We start from the raw sequence: 21,146 nt of genomic DNA, 5'->3' as shown, positions 1-21,146 counted from the left end.
TCACTCTCTGTGAATACTGAATAAATTATATGGTAAGAACTCCTTTCGGTTATCTGCCTTTTGATTGCCACCGGGGGAGGGATCGTAATTCCCTGAAGCCTTGACAGAGCCCTGACAATATGGAAGAATTATTATACCACTTAAAGGTCTTGTTAAACACACATACCCTGCTCCCACCCACCTGCAAGTACCTTCCTGTGTCACTTTTTCCTTTTCCCTTCGGTCTGTTTAGGACCAAAAGAAGAAACTGTGAACGACTTCTGGAGGATGATTTGGGAACAAAACACAGCAACAATTGTCATGGTGACCAACCTGAAAGAGAGGAAAGAGGCAAGTGGCTGCCGGAGGCTCTGTGGCAAGTGAAATGAGAGCCGCGTAAAAGCAAAATGTTTATGTGAAGGGCAGGTAATTAATAATTTCAAAATGCTGGTCCGTGTTTTCTTAAAAAAATGTGTGTTTCTCTCCAGTGCAAATGTGCTCAGTACTGGCCAGATCAGGGCTGCTGGACGTACGGAAATATCCGAGTGTCCGTGGAAGATGTGACTGTCTTAGTTGACTACACAGTGCGGAAATTCTGCATTCAGCAGGTATCTCATTTTGATCCCCTCTCTTCTCCCTTTTTATGTAAGTCTGTTGATTCCAGAATGCTGCAGCTGGAGATCAGTAGGGTTGGTGGGACCAGGTGAGAAACCAGCATCTAAGTTCTCTTCTGTATGGATGTTATTGTTCTTTATGGATGTTATTGTTCTTTTGGTATGAAGGGTTTGGGTTTTTTTGTACATCTCTTCTCCCCCAGCCCAAATACTGATGTGGCATAGCCCAAGCAAAAGTGGACCAACCTTGGAGAGATGTGGGCATAGGCATAGTTGGTGTGCCTGGTGCCAGATTATGATGGAGAATTTGCTTGCTCAGCAGAGAGGAGGAAACCTTTATCAATTTTGGACATGGAAGAGAAGGGATCCCGCCACACTCCTCTCTCCCTTAGTCTAACCTGTCATTTCTGATCTCTACTTTTACAGGTGATGAAAGGAAGTGATTCAGAGAGCTTGGCGTGACTCTAGATGCCTGACAATTAACCAATATGTCCAATCTGTTTTCCCACCCTTCCACCCAGGTAGGCGATGTCACCAATAAGAAGCCTCAGCGTCTGGTGACGCAATTCCACTTCACCAGCTGGCCTGACTTCGGGGTCCCTTTCACTCCCATTGGGATGCTGAAGTTCCTGAAGAAGGTGAAGACATGTAACCCCCAGTATGCAGGGGCCATTGTCGTACACTGCAGGTCAGTCTGCAGCTCATCAGTCCCTTCCTTCCTTCCTTCCTTCCTTCCTTCCTTCCTTCCTTCCTTCCTTCCTTCCTTCCATCTGTCTGAAGGTAAAGGGACCCCTGACCGTTAGGTCCAGTCACGGACAACTCTGGGGTTGCGCGCTCATCTCGCTCTATAGGCCAAGGGAGCCAGTGTACAGCTTCCGGGTCATGTGTCCAGCTAAGAAACGTCGTTTACCTTCCCGCCGGAGCGGTACCTATTTATCTACTTGCACCTTGACATGCTTTCGAACTGCTAGGTGGGCAGGAGCTGGGAACGAAAAGCGGGAGCTCACCGTGTTGTGGGGATTCGAACCACCAACCTTCCAATCGGCAAGCCCCAGGCTCTGTGGTTTAGACCACAGCGCCACCTGCGTCCCCATGACCAGTGTTTAAATAGAGCGCTGGTCCTGCTAGCTAGGGATTATGGGAGTTGTAATCCAAAAACAGCTGGATGGGTCACCTGCGCCTCCATGTGAGGATATTAAATTAAATCGATTACATTAAAATAATCGAGTCAGAGGGGACCCTGAGGATCATCTAGTCCAGTCCCCTGCAGTGCAGGAATCGTTTGCCCAATGTGGGGTTTGGACCAATAACCCTGAGATTAAGAGTCTCAAGCTCTAGTGACTGAGCAAAAACTGGAATAAAGATTCCCGCTCAAAAGCCACGCAGAAAGGGGTGGTTCTGCAATAGGCACCAAAAAACCAGTGGAGACAAAGCCTGTCAGATATATAATGGAAAGGAGTTAATCATATGAAGGTGGACAAACTATCCCATAAGGCGCTTGATGCGTCCCCCACCAGAGGTACTAGGTAAAGGTAAAGGTACCCCTGCCCGTACGGGCCAGTCTTGACAGACTCTGGGGTTGTGCGCCCATCTCACTTAAGAGGCCAGGGGCCAGCGCTGTCCGGAGACACTTCCGGGTCACGTGGCCAGCGTGACATCGCTGCTCTGGCGAGCCAGAGCCGCACACGGAAACGCCGTTTACCTTCCCGCTGGTAAGCGGTCCCTATTTATCTACTTGCACCCGGAGGTGCTTTCGAACTGCTAGGTTGGCAGGCGCTGGGACCGAGCAGCGGGAGCGCACCCCGCCGCAGGGATTCGAACTGCCGACCTTTCGATCGGCAAGTCCTAGGCGCTGAGGCTTTAACCCACAGCGCCACCTGCGTCCCTACCAGAGGTACTACCCCTTCCCTAACACGAGCATTAATAAATTTACTTTCTTTATTTTCTTTTTTTATATGGGTATTGATTTATTGTATTTCCATACTGCTTTCCATTCAAATGTTTCTCAAAGCGGCTTACAAACAGTAAAGAACAACAATATATTTGAACATCAAAAGTACAGCATAATTCATAAAATATAATTAGAAAATAACCAGTAAAACAATTACAATCTACGAAACACTATTAGCAAACCAGCAACTAAAAAAAAGTGAAATATCACACTTACAACTTTTCTTCTAGAACAAAATGTGCCAATATTGCATACGCTTGAGTACCCCTAGAAAAAAAAAAGCACTGCTATGAAGCAATATTAACAAAATAACCAGAAAAATAAGTTCATACAGAGACACACAAACTTCCCTCTGCCCCCTAGTGGCACACAATCTTTCACACTATTCAGACCCTGAAAAAGCACATGCACCAAACAGGGGAGTCCTCATCTAACAGAAATGTAAAATACTTTTAACTTACTAGTTACTGAGTTAAACCCATGTCCCGTCCTTCTGACAAGTGATGTTCAGGGCAGTCGCCAACAAGCAGATACTTACCTGGCAGGATAGACACCTTGATCAGGAAATGTACTTTCTCAGTCCACCATTAGCCCCACGAAATTCTGATAGTTCAAGCCTTTTGACTTGTGGTTTTAGATGGAGATGGTAGGATCAGGGAACTGCCCTTTTTGTAGATTTGTGGAGTTGGAAGGGGCCCTGAGAATCATCTAGGAATGATTTGGGAATAACCTAAGAATTCAGGAATATGCAGCTGTCCCAGCTACGGGGATTGAACCTGCAATCTTGCCGTTATCAGCACCACGCTCTAACCAACCGAGCTATCCAACAGTGGGCACAACCAAGCTGTCAGAAGGCACGTCTCCCATTTCCGAATCTCCTCCCACAGGGAATCCCCTGCATGTACTGCTCATCAAGGTTGGCTAAGCAGACAGATGTTAGGCCCATGAGCTTCTTTGTTCTTTAATGAATCATCTTCTCTGCCTGTCACTTGCGTGCTGTGATCTGGCTTATGTGAGCTGCTTGGCTGAAACCGCCTGCCGGGGCCGAATTCTCAAAGGAGACCTTTTTCTTCTTCTCTTCTTCTCCACACCCCCCCTCCCCCCCAGCGCTGGTGTGGGACGAACGGGAACTTTCATTGTCATTGATGCCATGCTGGACATGATGCTGACTGAGAGAAAGGTGGACGTTTACGGGTTCGTCAGCCGCATCCGGGCACAGCGCTGCCAGATGGTACAGACCGATGTAAGTCTCTTCTCCTGCAGGACAAGCTTCATGCTGTGTAGGCCAGCTACTCTCCTTTGCATTTATTGTTTGTAAAAGAACCCAAAATATAACTGGCCTCTGTGTGTAAATGAGCAGGTAAGCAGACTTAATCAAGTGACCCTGAGGTTTTTCTCAAACATTTTGGCAGAACTCAGGCAGGACAAATCCCTAAGAATTATTTCCTTCCTTCCCCCTGCAAAGAATAATGAAGCCTCTCTTTCCAAGCACTGGCCTGTCTCTCTGATCCTTTTTCTGCCTTTTGCCTGCTTAACAAGCAGGTCAGTCAGCTTTGTCAGGGCTCCAAGATCATGACTGCATTGAAAAGGGGAGTCCCAACACTTCAAATTCACACTTTCACAGTCTGCCGCTGAGAAGGAACTTGGTTTGTGCCTTCCCAGGACATATAGTTTGCTTCTCATCCCTGCTATGCAATGCAGGATTGCACCTTCATTCCATCTGCCACCTGCTGCCGCCTCTTCATAACTAGGAATGTAAGAAGGCATCGACTTCTGTTACAACTTCTATTTATTACAACCAGTGCTGCTTCTGCTCTGCTGCAGTTCTGTTTCAAGCAAATTATTATTATTATTATTATTATTATTATTATTATTATTATTATTTATTACACCACTCTGGGCAGCTTCCAATACATACAAAAACTTACTATGCTATTTGCCTTTCTGTCTGCTGTTTAGCATAAGCTACGAAGCTATTTACATAACTAACTTTCGCTTCAATTTAAAGGTAGCACCATAACAAAGTTTTAAAAAGTCGTTAATTGCATATCATTTGTGGACTTAAAATAGCCAACCATAGCATTTTGAAGGAATAGTGATAACTTCTTGACTGGTTTTCATTGCTGACCGCAGACACACACACAAACAAACTGCAAGTTTCTTCTTCTTTTTCCCTTTTTGTTGGACTTCTGGCAAGCCTATTCCGAACTTACCGGGGGGAAGCAGAGTGGCTGATCAGCAGAGCTTCCATTCTCAGCAAGGAGAGCTCTGGAACCACACGCCCAGCATACCTGGCAGGAAAACGTCACCATTCGCCTCACATTTTCCTGTTGGAAACACTGGGGCATAAGGTCCTGATAGTGCTCTTTGGCAGGGAAGGGAAGGTGAACCAAGGAACTGGAGTCACTGCCCCTGAATCTTCCTTCTGCTGCTCTGGGTTAAGTTGGCTGGGGAAGTGGGAGGTGGTAGCCACAGGAGAGACGGAGAAGCTTGAGATAATGTTTTGCACATGCTTTCTTGGAGCGTGTACCATCCTGACTCCATGCAAAGCATCACGACCCTCTCAGGGAAAAGGCTGGAATGGTCACGCATTCCAAGCTCATGTTCATACAGTGGTGCCTTGCAAGACGAAATTAATCCGTTCCGTGAGGCTCTTCGTATAGCGGTTTTTTCGTCTTGTGAAGCAAGCCCATTGACAGCTTAGCGGATTAGCGCTATTAGCGGTTTAGCGGCTTTTAGCGGATCAGCTGATAAGCAGCTTAGCGGCTTAGAAAAAGGGGGGGAAAGGGGGAAAAAACCGCAGGAACTCGCAAGACATTTTCGTCTTGCGAAGCAAGCCCATAGGGAAATTCATTTTGCGAAGCGCCTCCAAAACGGAAAACCCTTTCGTCTAGCGGGTTTTCCGTCTTGCGAGGCGTTCGTCTTGCGGGGCACCACTGTACTCTGTGAGCCCATTGAATCTGTTCAGAGAATGGCCATATTTGAGTGTGGAGCGTGATCGTCTCACGGTAGCTTTCTCCTTCAGATGCAGTATGTGTTCATCTACCAAGCTCTTCTGGAGCATTATCTATATGGGGATACAGAACTGGAGGTGACCTCGCTGGAGATCCACCTCCAGAAGATCTACAACAAGATCCCAGGGACCAGCAGCAACGGATTGGAGGAAGAGTTTAAGGTGAGTGACAGCAACTATAGTAGCTTGGTACCTCCATTACCAGGGACAACTGTAGCTAGAGACAACCAGACTTGAAGAACATAAGAACAGCCTGTTGGAGCAGGTCAATGTCCTATCTAGTCTAGCATCCTGTTCACAGTGGCCAACCAGATGGCTATGGAGAGCCAGAAAGCAAGGCTTAACCAATCAGGCACATGTGAACCAAGTTGCTTTTCTTTAGCCATGGTGTCATGGGATTATTTACAGCTGGGAGAAGGAACCTGTGCCTTACAAGTAAAGATGGACTCCCCAACTCCCATCAGCCTGGCACAGTGATGGCCCAACAATTTCTGGAGGGCCACAGATTCCCCGTCCCTGATTGGCCTCAGATTTTAAATCTGGCTTCCCATTAACGGTGAAGACAGAGCCATGGCTAATATTGTAGGCATATCGCTCATGGCGATCATGGTTTGGAATTCCATGGGGGAATGTCTTTGGAGAACTAGCACAAGGGGGAATCAGGAGACCACAAGACTTGAGGATTTCCTGTCCTATCCTTAGAGGTACACGGTGGTTATAACGAATCTGACCCTGCTGTTGGAAGTAGAACAGGCAAAGTCATGGGTCTTCCTATCCAGCCATACGGTAATCAGGTCTCTCCCCCCGCCCCTCAGTCAGCTACCCAGAACTACTTATTTTTGTGTTTATTAAATAATTTTTATCAAATTTTCTGTTTTACATTTTCAAATACTCATTTTACATCCTTAAGATATCAATGACTTCCCTTCTTCTCTTTCCATGGTTCGTTTTACATATCTTAAATCCCTGCATATTTTGTAGGCCCATTTCTGTATGTGGCAAACCACTACATAGTTTGTTCAGGATTTATTTACCATATTTTTCGCTCTATAGGACGCACTTTTTCCCCTCTAAAAATTAAGGGGAAATGTGTGTGCGTCCTATGGAGCGAATGCAGGCTCCTTGGCTTCAGCGATAGCAACGCGAAACCTCCGAAGCACAGAGGGAACCTCTGCGCTCCAGAGGCTTCGGGTTCCTTTTGCTGAAGCCAGGAGAGCAAGCTTCAGCAGAGAGGGAGAGCTGCGCAGCGCCCCTTCAGCCAAACGGGAGGAGAAATGGAAGGGGCTTCGTTTCTCCTGCCGCTTCACTGAAGGGGCGCTGAGCAGAGAGGGGGAGAATTTTTTTTTCTTGTTCTCCCCCTCTAAAACTAGGTGCATCCTATAGTCGGGTGCGTCCTATAGAGCTAAAAATACGATATTTTTTGCTGGAGGGGAGAATGTCCTGTTTTGTGACAGGTGGTTGAACTAGAATGCTTTTGGTCTTCCCAATTCTGTGATCCCGGAAAGGCAGGCAGGCTGCAGAGGAGGGATCACCAACCCTTCTAGAACTGTGAACGCACCTGGGATTTTGAGGAAGTGCCTTGTGTGCCAATCACAAAATGGCTACTATGGGGCTACGGCTTCCACATCTAAAAGAGCACAAAAGGAGAAGAGGCCACAGAATACAGTGGTGCCCCGCAAGACGAATGCCTCGCAAGACTGAAAACCCGCTAGACGAAAGGGTTTTCCGTTTTGGAGGCGCTTCGCAAAATGAATTTCCCTATGGGCTTGCTTCGCAAGACGAAAATGTCTTGCGAGTTCCTGCGGTTTTTTCCCCCTTTCCCCCCCCCCCTTTTTCTAAGCCGCTAAGCCGCTTATCTGCTGATCCGCTAAGCCGATAAGCTGCTAAAAGCCGCTAAGCCGTTAATAGCACTAATCCGCTAAGCCGTCAATGGGCTTGCTTCGCAAGACGAAAAAACTGCTAGACGAAGAGACTCGCGGAACGGATTAATTTCGTCTTGCGAGGCACCACTGTAGTATGATACACGCCCCTATGAATGGGGGAAAGGTACCTATACCAGTCACCACTGCACTTGCTCACTGGTTGAAGCAGTCTTCTTTGTTCAGAATGGAAGGCAGCGCGAGGATCCAGTCGTGGCAGCCAGTAAACTGTGGGCATGTCCAAGGGGCCCTATTCAGTGTGGGAGAGACCAAACCAGTTCAAACAGTAACTGAGCCACTAGAGCGCAGTCTCTCTTGCATTATGAGTTTTTAAGAGGACCATTTGTGGGTGCCACGGGATATACTGGCAGGCACACTGGTGCCCATGGGTGCCACGTTGGTGACCTCTGGTGTGGGGAGTAGAAAAGAGGGAGGGAGGGCGTGTTGTGTGAGAGAGTGCACATCTGCTGCTCTTGCATCGCCTTTTTGAGTGTAATGCAATGGACACATCTAACATACATGCCAGTAATGGGCAAGTATGTGCCCTTGCTGGCTGCCCCACTGCGACGCTCTGCACGTGCATGCCCATGCTTTGAACCGTAAGGTATGTGCCCTCGATGCTTTTGGTGCGGCTCACGTTCCACCAACCTCTCTCTGCAGAAGCTAACCTCGATCAAAATTCAGAACGACAAGATGAGAACGGGCAATTTGCCGGCCAACATGAAGAAGAACCGGGTGCTGCAGATAATTCCATGTGAGTGTCCTGCTCTGCAGGGAGGGAAGCCCAGCTGAGGAACAGCTGCTGCTGCTGCTGCTGCTGCTGCTGCTGCTGTTTGTGGGGCAGCGGCAGCAGGAGGAACCTTGAGAGGGAGTGGCTTTTGTGTCGGCAGTAACAAGATGCGGTGGAGAGGGCTGGGGGAAAGAGAGAGCCATTGTGATCAAGGTTTCAGTAGCGGCAGTTGCTGGAAGAGGGAGTGAATTGTCATATAAATGTATCATGACTTGCAATTACAGAGAAGAGAATTGATTTAGTTACATCCAATCAGCATTTGCTTACAAAATATTTACCGTATTTTTCGCTCCATAGGACACACTTTTTTCCTCCTAAAAAGTAAGGGGAAATGTCTGTGCGTCTTAGGGAGCGAATGTGTGGTCGATCGCTGGCTCCCTTTCCGGTCCCAGCCCCTTGCCCAGGCCTCCATTGTTGAATGTTCTGCAGACGGAGGCTATTTGTTTCCCCAGCAACATGGGACTGGCTGATTAGATTATCTGTCTGGAAACTGTAGAAAGGGCTCCCTTTCCTTTCCTAAAGAAGCTGCAGAACTGTGAGTTGAACCCCATAAAAACAGAATTTTTCCCCTTTGCAAAAGAAGCTGCACAACTTTGAGCTGATCATCAAAAAACTGGGGCTTTTCCCCTTTGCAAAAGAAGCTGCACAACTGTGAGATGATCCCCCCCAAAATGGGGCTTCCCCCCTTTCCTCCTCTAAAAACTAGGTGCATCTTATGGTCAGGTGCGTCTTATGGAGCGAAAAATATGGTAAGCAGTTCAGCACTGGAAAGCGAGGGACCATTTTTTGCCATTCTGTATGCCTTCCGTGCATGACTGTTGTGCAGTCATACAACTCCACTTTTGTATGTTGCTGTGGAAACCCATCTCTTCTGAGCGCCAGTATTTCAGACCCAATATCTTCATCTATAAACTTGCTGCCAAATATTTCTGAAATTGTTGCCTTGTTTGCCTGGTCTTTCCTGTAGATGAGTTCAACCGGGTGATCATTCCAGTGAAGAGGGGCGAAGAGAACACGGATTACGTGAATGCCTCCTTTATTGATGTGAGTGGCCTTCCCCCATTGTGATCTTCCTTCCTTCTCCCTCTGTGCCTTCAGTATTGCCCTTGCTTTCTCTTTAGCCCTAGAATGAAAAGTTTGGGTTCTTTGGTCAAGTTCTCCTGTCTCATGTTGGAGAACAGAAACTGCACTTCATGCATAAAACTGTTAGCACCCAGCGCTCCCTGATCCTGGGACTGTGCACATCCTCTTTTGTTGTTGTTTAGTCGTGTCCGACTCTTCGTGACCCCATGGACCAGAGCACGCCAGGCCCTCCTGTCTTCCACTGCCTCCCACAGTTTGGTCAAACTCACATTGGTAGCTTCAAGAACACTGTCCAACCATCTCGTCCTCCGTCATTCCCTTCTCCTTGTGCCCTCCATCTTTCCCAACATCAGGGTCTTTTCCAGGGAGTCTTCTCTTCTCATGAGGTGGCCAAAGTCTTGGAGCCTCAGCTTCAGGATCTGTCCTTCCAGTGAGCACTCAGGGCTGATTTCCTTCAGAATGGAGAGGTTTGATCTTCTTGCAGTCCATGGGACTCTCAAGAGTCTCCTCCAGCACCAGAATTCAAAGGCATCAATTACGTGCATTACATTCCTGCAACCAGGGTGGTTTTCAAAGAGCAGCAAAGGCGTAGGAGGGATGGAGAATCTAATCCATAATTGTTGTAGGAAAACAGAGCCATGGTCATTCTAGATTGACTAAGCTTGCGTTAATTACCGTAGTGTGGTCTTCTATATTGTGGTGTCAGTCTGTGTCAATGTTAAGCAGAGAACTGCATCAACGCTCGCCTCATTTAACCTCCTTCCTCTCATTAATTGTCAGGTATCTGGGTTGTAAAGCCCTTTCATGACTGGTAGGCCTTTTACCTGGGAATTCAATTTCCTGCCTTTGCTGGGCACATTCCAGTGGCTAAGCTCCTTTCTCTCTGCGTCCTCTTCTTGAATGGAGGGAGGAAGAAAGAGAGAATATATATATAGAGAGAGAGAGGGGGGGGGGGGTTGTTAGATGTTACTGGTGCCACGTACCTGTTCTTGCCTTTGGGTATGCCCAGTCTCGCTGCTCCATCCCTTCATAGTAAAAGAAGAAGAAGAGTTTGGATTTGATATCCCGCTTTATCACTACCCAAAGGAGTCTCAAAGCAGCTAACATTCTCCTTTCCCTTCCTCCCCCATTCCCAACAACCACTCTGTGAGGTGAGTGGGGCTGAGAGACTTCAAAGAAGTGTGACTAACCCAAGGTCACCCAGCAGCTGCATGTGGAGGAGTGGAAATGCGAACCCAGTTCACCAGATTACGAGTCTACCGCTCTTAACCACTACACCACACTGTCTTAAAATTCCAGGGCTATCGCCAAAAGGATTCCTACATAGCCAGCCAAGGCCCTCTCCAGCACACGACGGAGGACTTCTGGAGGATGATCTGGGAGTGGAAGTCCTGCTCCATTGTCATGTTGACTGAGCTGGAAGAAAGGGGTCAGGTGAGCCAAATGGGAAGTGGGCAAGAATTGTCTCCAGGGAGCTTGAAGGCATGTGGTGCAGTTCTGATGCAGAAACTTCATTGTGCCTGGTCCTCTAAGCCTGCCTTTGGCCAACCATATACAAGCCACTTTGAGCTGCTTAGTGCATATATATGCCCCTGGTCTTCCTCTGTCTGGATAAATTGCACTACAGAGTACAAAGTGTGGCACTGTACACTGAAGTCTGAGCATAGCTCCCATTTGGGTTTTTTTAAAAAACCCAAAAAAACCTTTAACTCCGACAATTTTATTTATTTATTCGATTTATATACTGCCCTTCAACATAAGATCTCAGGGTGGTTCACAGAATAAAATACAGGATAAAAACAAGTAAATAAGCGTAACCCAAGCAGGAAAATAATAATCCCCCGCTTCCCACAGAAACATTTAAAAGACTATAGAATATTAATCATCCCAAGGCCTGGTTGAAGAAGAACATTTTCACCTGGCGCATAAAAATATATAATGAAGGCGCCAGGCAAACTCCCTGGGGAGAGCATTCCACAGATGGGGAGCCACTGCAGGAAAGGCCCTGTTCTTGTGTTGCCACCCTCTGGACCGCACATGTAGGAGGCACATGAAGAAGGGCTTCAGGTGATGAACACAGAGTCTGGGTCCTTGAGATATTGCGGTCCTCAGCCATTTAAGGCTTTATAGTTTATAACCAGGACTTTGAAATGGGCCTGGAAACTAATTAGCAGTGCAATCGGGCCAGGATCGGTGTGAGATGCTCAAACTGTCTTGCCCCAATGAGCAACCTGGCCACCAAATTCTGCACCAGCTAAAGCTTCCTAACTGTCTTAACGCATTGCAGTAATAATTGCATTATTGCTCAGTGTCAAAGATGCTGAATCCTTGAATGGGCTTCAGTCTTTCCCGCTACGCAACCATTGGGAGAAACTGTAGAGCCCTGTACCCTTCTTGGAGTGTGACAGAGCACACGCTGTGGTTGTGAAAGGCCTCGTGTTTGGTCCCCGTCACTTGTACCTTAAAAGGATCCCAGGTAGCGGGTCTAAGACAGAGCTCTGCCTGAGACCTTGGAGAGCTGCTTCTTGGGTAGGCAGTGCAGTAGTCCGGCAGGGCATGAGGCAGATTCATCAGTTCGTCATGTCTTTTCAGCCAGCAAGAGGATAAATGAGGTAAGCACTGCATCTAGCAAGAAGACCTATGCAGGCTTGGTCCCTGTCCCCATACCTTTGTGTTCAGAATTCTCAGCATTGTGATATATGTCCCAGGCTGCCCTTTTTATAAAGGACCATTGCCTTCCTCAGAGCTGTCACATGTTCCCCTTCCTGAGAAAAACTGGGGTGGAAGGCAGAAAGGAGGCCAGGGAGGAACTCATGCTTGGTCTTCTAGAGGATACGATACGATAATCTTTATTGTCATTGTCCCATACAGAACAACAAAACTGAAAAAAAAATCTACATAAGACATTCAAAACCATCAAGCTTGCTATCCCAGCCTGGTTAGCCCCCTAAAAACTCTGATACCCCATTTTTAAATACAATATACTCCCATAGAGACTACCTCACACTGCGTTTAAAACCAAAATCGCATTTGGATGGAAACTGTTTCTCAGGTGGCTAGTCCTAGTCTTTATAACCCTGTACCTTCTTCCAGAAGGCAGAAGCTGAAAGAGATCATTTCTGGGGTGCGCACTATCCTGCGCTATCTCTGCAGCTTTCTTATAGCACCTGGAAGCATAGATTTGATCCATGGTGGGAAGAGTGCACCCAGTTATTCTCCCCGCAGTCTTTACAACCCTGGACAGCATTGTTTTTTCCCTTGACCGTGCAGCTACCAAACCACATGCACAGACCATAAGTTAATACACTCTCCACAGTACAATGGTAAAATGCCATCAGCAGGTCCTTTGAGAGATTGTTTTTCCGGAGGATTCTCATGGATCCTTATGTTGTCTGTCTAACTGCTTTCCCCTTTGTTGTCTTCCCTGCTTTCTGACTGCTCAGGAGAAATGTGCCCAGTATTGGCCTTCTGACGGCTCTGTGTCCTATGGAGATATAACCGTGGAGTTGAAGAAAGAGGAGGAATGTGAGAGTTACACAGTCCGGGACCTGCTAGTATCAAATACCAGGGTAGGTGCTGGGGCAACTTGTGCATTCTGGGAGAAGTGATGGTGGCTCTTGACTTCCCATCACTCCTTCTACCAGTGTTAATGGGAAACGGTGACTGTTTATTGCCCACTCCAGAGATGCAAAATAGTCACGGGAAAGTCCTCTTGCCTTTGTATCTCTCCATCTCCACTTAATGCAGAATGCTGCTTAGTCTTATGGGAGCCAAGGTTTCCCTCGTAGTCCTTTGCTATCAACAATCCCTTTTGCTCAGCGGCAAGAATGTTACTTGCCCCAAAATGGAAAGAAGCAGAAGTCCCAGCAAAGGAAGAATGGATTCAAAAACTTATGGAATATGCAGAAATGGAGAAACTTACCGGAAGAATAAGAAATCGAGATAACAAACTTTTTATAAAAGAATGGAAATGGTTTATTGAATGCTTACAGATAAATTGTAAACCGATAAGAACATTGGCAGGATTATTGTAACAACCAGCAGTTTCATAGGAGTATCTATTGAAAGTAGATGAATAAATGAGCAAATTAAGTTGATTTGGATATGCAGAAGATATTAAAAATAAAATTTAAGGAACAGCAGAAAGGGGGGGAAGGATGTCAAGTTTTGAAATGCCCAAATGATTGTAAAATTAGTGAAATGTATAAACTTTAAAAGTATAAATATTTTTTTAAAAAACAACAATAATCCCTTTTGTTAGCTCCTAGGACTGAGTTTTTCTAACTGTGTACCGCAACACGTTAGTGTGTTGGCGCATTGTGCGAACGCTTCCTTTGCTGGAAGGGGGTTAGCTTATCCTCTGGTTTGCTAGTAAGACTGAATTACTGTGTTGTGAAATGATTCATGTCCAAAAAGCATGTCACCAACATGAAAAGTTTGGAGAGCTCTGTCCTAGGAGTATGTAGCCTGGTTAAGGGCACGTGCTTTTCTTGCTGTATACCCGATTTTTATACTTGGAGAGATAACTTTTAATTCCTCCTGCAAATGCATCTCAGGATGCTAGCAGTCCTCCAAAAATATTATTCACCAGGCAACAACTCCGTGAAGAATGTGGTTAGCAAAGCGAGTAGAGCAAGCTTGCTATTGCTTGCCTACTTGACAGTTTCCAGAGGTTACAGAGGAACCCCCACCCCCGAATCTGCCTGGATTCAGATTCAGGCTTTTCTGAGATTTTCTCTTTTCTTTTTTTTTTTTCCTGACCAGGAAAACAAAACCCGGCAGATCAGACAGTTCCACTTCCATGGCTGGCCGGAGGTGGGCATCCCCACTGATGGAAAAGGAATGATCAACATCATTGCAGCTGTGCAGAAGCAGCAGCAACAGTCCGGAAACCACCCCATTACTGTGCACTGCAGGTAATCAAACGGGCTGCGAGATTTCTGGGCAGCAAGAATTGGCAAAACATGCTACCCAAGAGGCGCTTTAGTGGCAAGGAGTACGTTGCATGAAGTTGCTGGCATTGCCACAACACCTCCTAAAGGTACCAGGGATTGGGTTGAGGTCCTGGTTAGACAGTAACCACTGTTAAGATTGGTGCCAGTATTTCCCTCGGGCCACAGATCAGGAGATGGGGTATACGGCCTCAGTCCTGTATACCTGAAGGAGCGTCTCCACCCCCATCGTCCGGCTCAGACACTGAGGTCCAGCGCCAAGGGCCTACTGGCGGTTCCCTCGCTACAAGAAGTGAGGTTACGGGGAACCAGGCAGAGGGCCTTCTTGGTAGTGGCACCTACCCTGTGGAACGCCCTCCCAGCAGAAGTCAAGGCAATAAACAACTATTTTGCTTTTAAAAGACAAATGAAGGCGGCCCTGCTTAGGGAAGTTTTTAATGTCTGATGCTGTCTTGTTTTTAATATTCAGTTGGAAGCCACCCAGAGTGGCTGGGGAAACCCAGCCAGATGGGCGGGGTATAAATAATAAATTATTATTATTATTATTATTATTATTCCATCATATAATTGTAGAGTTGGAGGGTACCCGAGGGTCATCTAGCCCAACCCCACTTCAATGCAGGAATCTCAGCTTGAAGCATCCCTGACAGATGGCCATCCAATCTCTGCTTAAAAAACTCCAAGGAAGGAGAGGCCACCATACTCTAAGGGGGAATCTAGTCTCCCGTCAACAGCTCTTACTGTCAGAAAGAGCTGCTTGACAGCGGAGGGGTTCAGGCAACAGGAAGGCCTGTGTTTGTCACTCACAGGTGTGTTGTTGTTTTGTCTTTTGTCTCCCCCCCCCCCCCAGTGCTGGAGCTGGCCGAACAGGGACCTTCTGTGCGTTGGGCACTGTTTTGGAGAGAGTCAAGGCCGAAGGAATTCTAGATGTCTTTCAGACAGTGAAGAGTTTGAGGTTACAGAGGCCGCACATGGTCCAAACACTGGTAGGCATGGGCTGCTGTTTGTGGAGTGGGTGGGTGGGTGAGGCTGGGTGGCTGAGTGGGTGGAGCAGCAAGAAATTCCCTCCTGCAAGTGTGAGCTGTTCCTATCATTCCCTCCTGCCCATCAGAGCCCCATCTCTTTCCCCTCTCTCTTGTACCTGCGTAAGGAACTGGGATACAAAGACTTTCTAGCCCATAAGACCATACCCCACAGGGGCACCCATAAGCAGGGCCTGAATGCAAGAAGCCCTCTTACCCCCGCCCCCCAGGTCTCTGCCACTGAGCTAGAGTGCCTCTTGCTATGGCCAGCATCAGTTTCTGGTTGTGGAAATGGCCATTTCTGCTCAAAGCCAAAAATTTAGAGTTGGAGGAACCAAAACACCATCCAGGTCAAACCCTCCAACCGCCAGCCATCCACTGATCGGTCCATGCCAGCGGGCATCGAATTGTGGTGGTGATGTGCAAGCTCTGTGTGTAGAAGGTCCCAGCTCCAACCCATGGCGCTTCCAGGTAGGGCTGGAGAGGACACCTGTCAAAAACCTCACAGAGCTACTGCCAGTCAGTTCAGATTGAGCATCCCTCAAGCTTGGGCCACCGGGTGATGTTAGACTACAGTCTCCGTCTCCCCAGCTAGCTTAGCCAGTGTTCAGGGATGATGCAAGTTTCAGTCCCACAATATCTGTCAAATCAGGGTTGAAGAACACTGGTCTAGACAGGGCTGAGCTTGATGGTCTGTTGAAAGTAGCGTTTGTCATTGGGGTACCTGGTTTTGGTCATCCTGTAATTAATAGGCAGGTTCCCTTGCCACCACAGCATCTCTGAAGAGTGACGATTCATTCCATGACCAACTCAGCGTTTTCTTTTCTGCCTAATCTCCAGGAACAGTACGAATTCTGCTACAAAGTGGTTCAGGAATATATTGACGCCTTTTCAGACTACGCCAACTTCAAGTGAAGATGAAAATCACCCAACAGAAGAGTTGCCTTCTTTAATACTTTGTAATATTCTGTTTGTTAATATCCCCTGCCCCCCGAAAAATGTGTATATATCTTAACTGTTTTAGAGGGTTGGTACCATAAGATTCCTATTAGCTGGAGATTTTATATGTAGCAAAAGTGTTAGAAAGAGATTGTAGGCACTTTTTTTCCAATGTTTTATTGGGGAATTAAATAGCGTGATATTTGGATTAATATTGTCAAATCTCTCTCCTGGAGAGTTGATGCAGGCTGTTTTTGTTTTGTAAATCTTTTTTTTTTTTCTTGAGGGAGTAAAGCCTTTTAAAAAACCAAAAGAGATTCTGCATATCGGCCTTTTATTTTAAAAGGAAAACAAACAAACCAGTGGCTTATAAAGTGTTCAAGATCAGGGTTTTTTCTCTCCCTAACTTAGAAGACTGGGCCGCCCTGCAGGGTTCTGGGTTTGAGGGCTGCTGTTGAAGCAACAAACCCCTATAGCTGGAGTATCATGATGTTTGGAATAGCCATTGGGAAGGGAAAGTTGCTCTTCCATTAATGCAACGCCATTAAAAAGCACTATTAAGCTGTGCAGCATCCGACCATTCATTTCGGTGGGGTTTGCGCAGCAGAGGGTCCTGTTGGGTTGGGCCCAGGTTTCTTCAGCTTTGGAGAAATGGGGGAGGGATAGGAATAGAGGAGCCTCTTTGCAAAACCATCGACTTTATTTGAAGCAAATGCAACTCCCGTGTCCATTTTTTGGTAATAGCTTGACCAGTCCGGCCTCTTGTTCCCCCATCCCAATTTTTTTGTGGAAGCAGGTCTCTATCAAGGTATGCTTCAGGTATTGTCTCATCTTGTTTTACATTTGGTTTGCCAGGGACCAACCAACCCCCCTCTGTGGGAAAAGCGTGACCTCCATCCCTTCGCCTTCAAGGGGATGGGTAGGATAATCATAAAGAGCATCCTTGACTTGGGGCAAGATAGCTGGGCATTAGAAATAGAATTAAAGAGATCCCTTGCAGTCTTCACAGGCCTGAACGCCCATTTATTGCTTAGGAGTCCCACCTGGCCATAGCATGTGGAGTGCTTAGCCAGTGTGAACATTTTTTTCCCCCACAGAAAGCAGGATATAAATTTCAACAATAAATAGATAGGAGTGACTTTGGTGGCCTGGATCTGAGATCGTCTTAAGCATTCCACATTTTCCCTACCAACTTAGGCCGTTGTGAATGACTATACATTAGGGAGATGGCAGGCCAGGGCGTGTTTAACATGCATGGCCCAATTAATGGCTCGTTGCCGTCAAAAGGCTAGGAGTTGTGAGTGCCATCAATCTAAGCAGAGACGGCAAAGCAGTCCAGTGTGGCAGAGAGAGCTTTGGGAGGTGACTCTGTTCACAACCCACACACTATCCAGCTCAAAGCAAGGGAGAGGGTTTTAAAAGTTACTATACAGTTGTTTTTTTACAAATCACAAATTTATTACAACTTGTGAATAACCCAGCCCCTCGAGTCCATATAAAAATGTCTGGGGTTATTTGGTGTAATATTCATACATGGCTTAAATAGTAGATGTATCCTATTGTCTATCTGCAAAAATATATATATAAAGTACCAAGCACACTTTCACTTTCTGCCACTAGAATAGACTAGATGGTGGCTGAGTTACCCACATCTTATAGTACATTTGAGGTGCAAATTCTCTGCAAAGAGGGAAGTGGAGGTGGGAGAACCGAACTGATGTAAAAGTATGAACCATCTGCCTGAACACTGACCGGAGGTGTTTGTGCCTGGCTCTGTAAGGTGTATGTAGCCCACTTTTGTTGTAAAAGACACGCGATCAGCTCGCTCTGCACCTTCTCTGTGTGTGATGCAGTTTTAACACATCCCAGTAAACATGCTGGCTTCTTCTGATGCAACTGGGATTTGCCGACTCGCATCAGATCTTGGTCTCTGGCTATTTTGGAACATGCTCAGCTTGCAAGAGGTGGTTTTGTTTTTAAGATAAAAAAATTGTTTGGAAGCTAATGGAAGTTTCTCACTGGCGTGGCTTTACAAAGTTTTTGTTTTTGTTTTTTTGCTGCTTCTACCCTTCCCAAGGAATGCGTCTTAAATGTCTCCTGTAAGTGGCCAAGCTGATTGGCAGTCAGGTTTTGGCCTAAACCAGATATGATCTCCAAAAGCTGTTGAGTTCCTTTTATTCTTTTGAGGCACCATGTATGCTTTAGGACTCTTGGTCCCATTGCTTAGCAGCTCTTACTAGTTAGCTGCCCAAAAGCCATTTTGAGGGAGAGTCCAACGTCGCCAGCCTGATGCCAATCTCATCCCTTTTCTGGCTTTTCCCCAGCTGGCACAAGTAGGAGAACCGACAAGCATCAATAATTGGTCTTGGTCTCCTTTATTTTCTTTCTTTGTAGCTTTCTAGGCTCTTGCAAATATATGTAAGTGATCAGGGTCAGGGGCCTAAGGCATTGCAACCTTAGGCTACCATCTTAAGTTGGCGGTCAGTGCAGCTGTGCCCACCCTGCTTGGTGCCCACGTAAAGGAGGGATGCAGAAATCTGTGGCTCTCCAGATGTTGCAAGGCTGCAGTTTTCACCCTGCTCCCTGACTCTGGCTTGGAGATGGGTCTGGTCGGAGTTGGAGGTCCCAACACCTCTAGTGGGCAACCAGCATACAGGGAGCCACAGGTTCCCTACGCCTGTTAGCTTCCACATGGCATTCTTCTAACAGAACGTTTATCACAGAGGTGGCATGCTTTTCAAAGGAACGTGCGTAAGTGGCACACAAGGCTAAGTAGGTTGTTGGAAGAACAGCTACATGCATTGAGAGATGTTGGGGGGGAACCTGTGACTGGCATTCATGAGGCCCCTGAAACAACCCTGGCATTTCCTACTAAAAGGATTGCCAGCTGTTCAAGACGTGGGACGTAGGAGCGCTGCTTCCAGCCAGAGTAAGCAAAGCTAGCCTTGATGCAGCACCGGTCTGACTTAGTATATGGCAATATATACCGCCTGTTTAACCCCAAGCAGCAAGGGGGCGGCCGTGGGATAGGTGTGTTAAGAAAGAGGTCTTGGTCCAGTGTGCCCCTCATAATCCAGGTGTGATGGTGCACCTCACATCGCCAACTTGTGCCCTCAAGTCCTCTGGGGCAAAGTCTTGCCAGGGCACTTTCTGCCCAGAAGAAACACCTGCCTAGGATGCAACCGTACAGCTGCTCAGAGCGTGGTGTCTGTATGCTGCTTAAAACAGTATCCGCTGCCGTTGTGGGTTTTTTTTGCTGCGAGTGCACGCAGTTGGTGTCTTAGCTTTAGGGGCAAAGCCCTTATGTGCCAAAAATGACATGCTCCCCCCCCCCTCTGCCCCGCTCCCCCCCCCCCTGCAGATCTGCCACATGAATATATCAGGGCTGCTGAGGCAGGCCAGAGCAAAAATTGCCGTTTCCCTTCTGTTTGTTTTCAGTAGCTGTAACTCCATGCTGCCTTCATTCTGAATGTCTTAATATCTTGTATTTATTTTTTGTTGACTAAGTAAATGCTTTTTTTTTTTAAGTGGCCTGCGTATTTCTTTAACAGCAACGTTAACATGGATCACATTGGGTGTGGGTGCATGTGTTCTGGCAGGACGAAAAGCCACTTGGCCTGGGGTTTGAACCCTCATTCATTAGGATATATTGACTGGTTTAGCTCTGCCATCATCTCGTTTTCAAGTGTGCTGGCTAACAAGCCCCAAAATACCTCTGTGTGCTCTTAGACACTGGCTGGCCTTCTGTTGTATGGGCCTTATGAGGGTTTAATCCAGTGGCTCTCAAACTTTTTTCTCTGGGCCACACTTTCAAAATAAAGATTTGCTCATGCACATCATTTCTTTTTAATCCTAAGAAATACATTGGAAAACAAAAAGAAACAACTAGCAGTGCTTGATTTATGATACAACACAACTACTTTATAATATGATCATTGGATATCCAGAAAGTATGAAGCAATGTAGCTACATAAGAACATGAACCATTCCCAAAATATAATTATAAACGAGCCTCTTACATATGTACCTTAAGCACGTATACAAACTCAGTGAGAGGTGTGAGCTTGCTTGTGCCAGGTAATCTCATTTATATCCTAATTTGAGCCAAACAAAAACTCACCTCCACATCAACATAAAGAAGCCTTTCTCTTTTCTGATCTTTCATATTCCTCCAAGTTGAAAATCTCTGTTCACAACAATGTTGTCCTCAGTATTGCTCTTGCTCTCATATTCTGCAAATAAAAACATATTTCGATACTAAACTATACTACACTGAAATGTTTCTTTGATCGTCCCTGAATTTTATTGCCACACCTTGCTGTCCTCTCCTGCCACACCCTTTGAGAACCACTGGCCTGAGCTGAAGCCGACTTCTCCCCAAACCACTTTCAGCTTTCAAACAATCTGTTCCCCAAACAGATTTATAGAACATTGACTTGAACTTAGAGCCCCCTAGAGCTCTCACTAGAGTTTAGTGGCATTTGTCTTGGCAAAGAACTACAGAGACTCTTGCCACCTATCATGTGCAGCTGAATAATAACAACAACAACAACAACAACAACAATTATTATTATTATTATTATTATTATTATTATTATTATTATTATTATTAATATAATATATAATTTTATTTATACTCCGCCCTCCCCAGCCAGAGCTGGGCTCAGGGCAGCTAACACCAGTAAAATCACAGTAAAAACATAAGGGGGGGAACCAATTTAAAATGCAGGTTAAAATGCAATTTAAAATGCAGCCTCATTTTAAAAGTAGCCCATAAATCAAAACCATAAGGGGAGGGAAACATAAGGGTCAGACTGAGAATGGTCATCTGTATTGACCACCCCAGTGGGAGCCTGGTTTATACTGGTTATACTAGTGTCAATA

General features: G+C 46.4%; 1 protein-coding gene across 3 annotated transcripts in view; it reads left to right on the top strand.

The window, feature by feature from the left end:
- Nucleotides 1–19,789, top strand: part of PTPRA (protein tyrosine phosphatase receptor type A) — a 145,492-nt gene extending 125,703 nt beyond the window's left edge. For all 3 annotated transcript variants that reach the window (XM_079990803.1, XM_079990805.1, XM_079990804.1), the window contains 12 exons: nucleotides 233–330; nucleotides 468–587; nucleotides 1,115–1,281; nucleotides 3,652–3,787; nucleotides 5,570–5,719; nucleotides 8,137–8,230; nucleotides 9,234–9,310; nucleotides 10,649–10,783; nucleotides 12,793–12,918; nucleotides 14,114–14,265; nucleotides 15,152–15,287; nucleotides 16,164–19,789. In XM_079990803.1, coding sequence (XP_079846929.1) covers nucleotides 233–330; nucleotides 468–587; nucleotides 1,115–1,281; nucleotides 3,652–3,787; nucleotides 5,570–5,719; nucleotides 8,137–8,230; nucleotides 9,234–9,310; nucleotides 10,649–10,783; nucleotides 12,793–12,918; nucleotides 14,114–14,265; nucleotides 15,152–15,287; nucleotides 16,164–16,238 — 1,466 coding nt within the window. In that variant the 3' untranslated portion in view covers nucleotides 16,239–19,789. The remainder of the gene's footprint in view (nucleotides 1–232; nucleotides 331–467; nucleotides 588–1,114; nucleotides 1,282–3,651; nucleotides 3,788–5,569; nucleotides 5,720–8,136; nucleotides 8,231–9,233; nucleotides 9,311–10,648; nucleotides 10,784–12,792; nucleotides 12,919–14,113; nucleotides 14,266–15,151; nucleotides 15,288–16,163) is intronic.
- The last annotated feature ends 1,357 nt before the right edge of the window (nucleotides 19,790–21,146 follow it).

The sequence above is a fragment of the Podarcis cretensis genome, assembly GCF_951804945.1.
Source record: "Podarcis cretensis genome assembly, chromosome: 9".
In the NCBI taxonomy this organism is placed as follows: Eukaryota; Metazoa; Chordata; class Lepidosauria; order Squamata; family Lacertidae; genus Podarcis; species Podarcis cretensis.
Note: the sequence above shows the minus strand (reverse complement) of the source record. Positions and strands in the feature narration are given on the sequence as shown.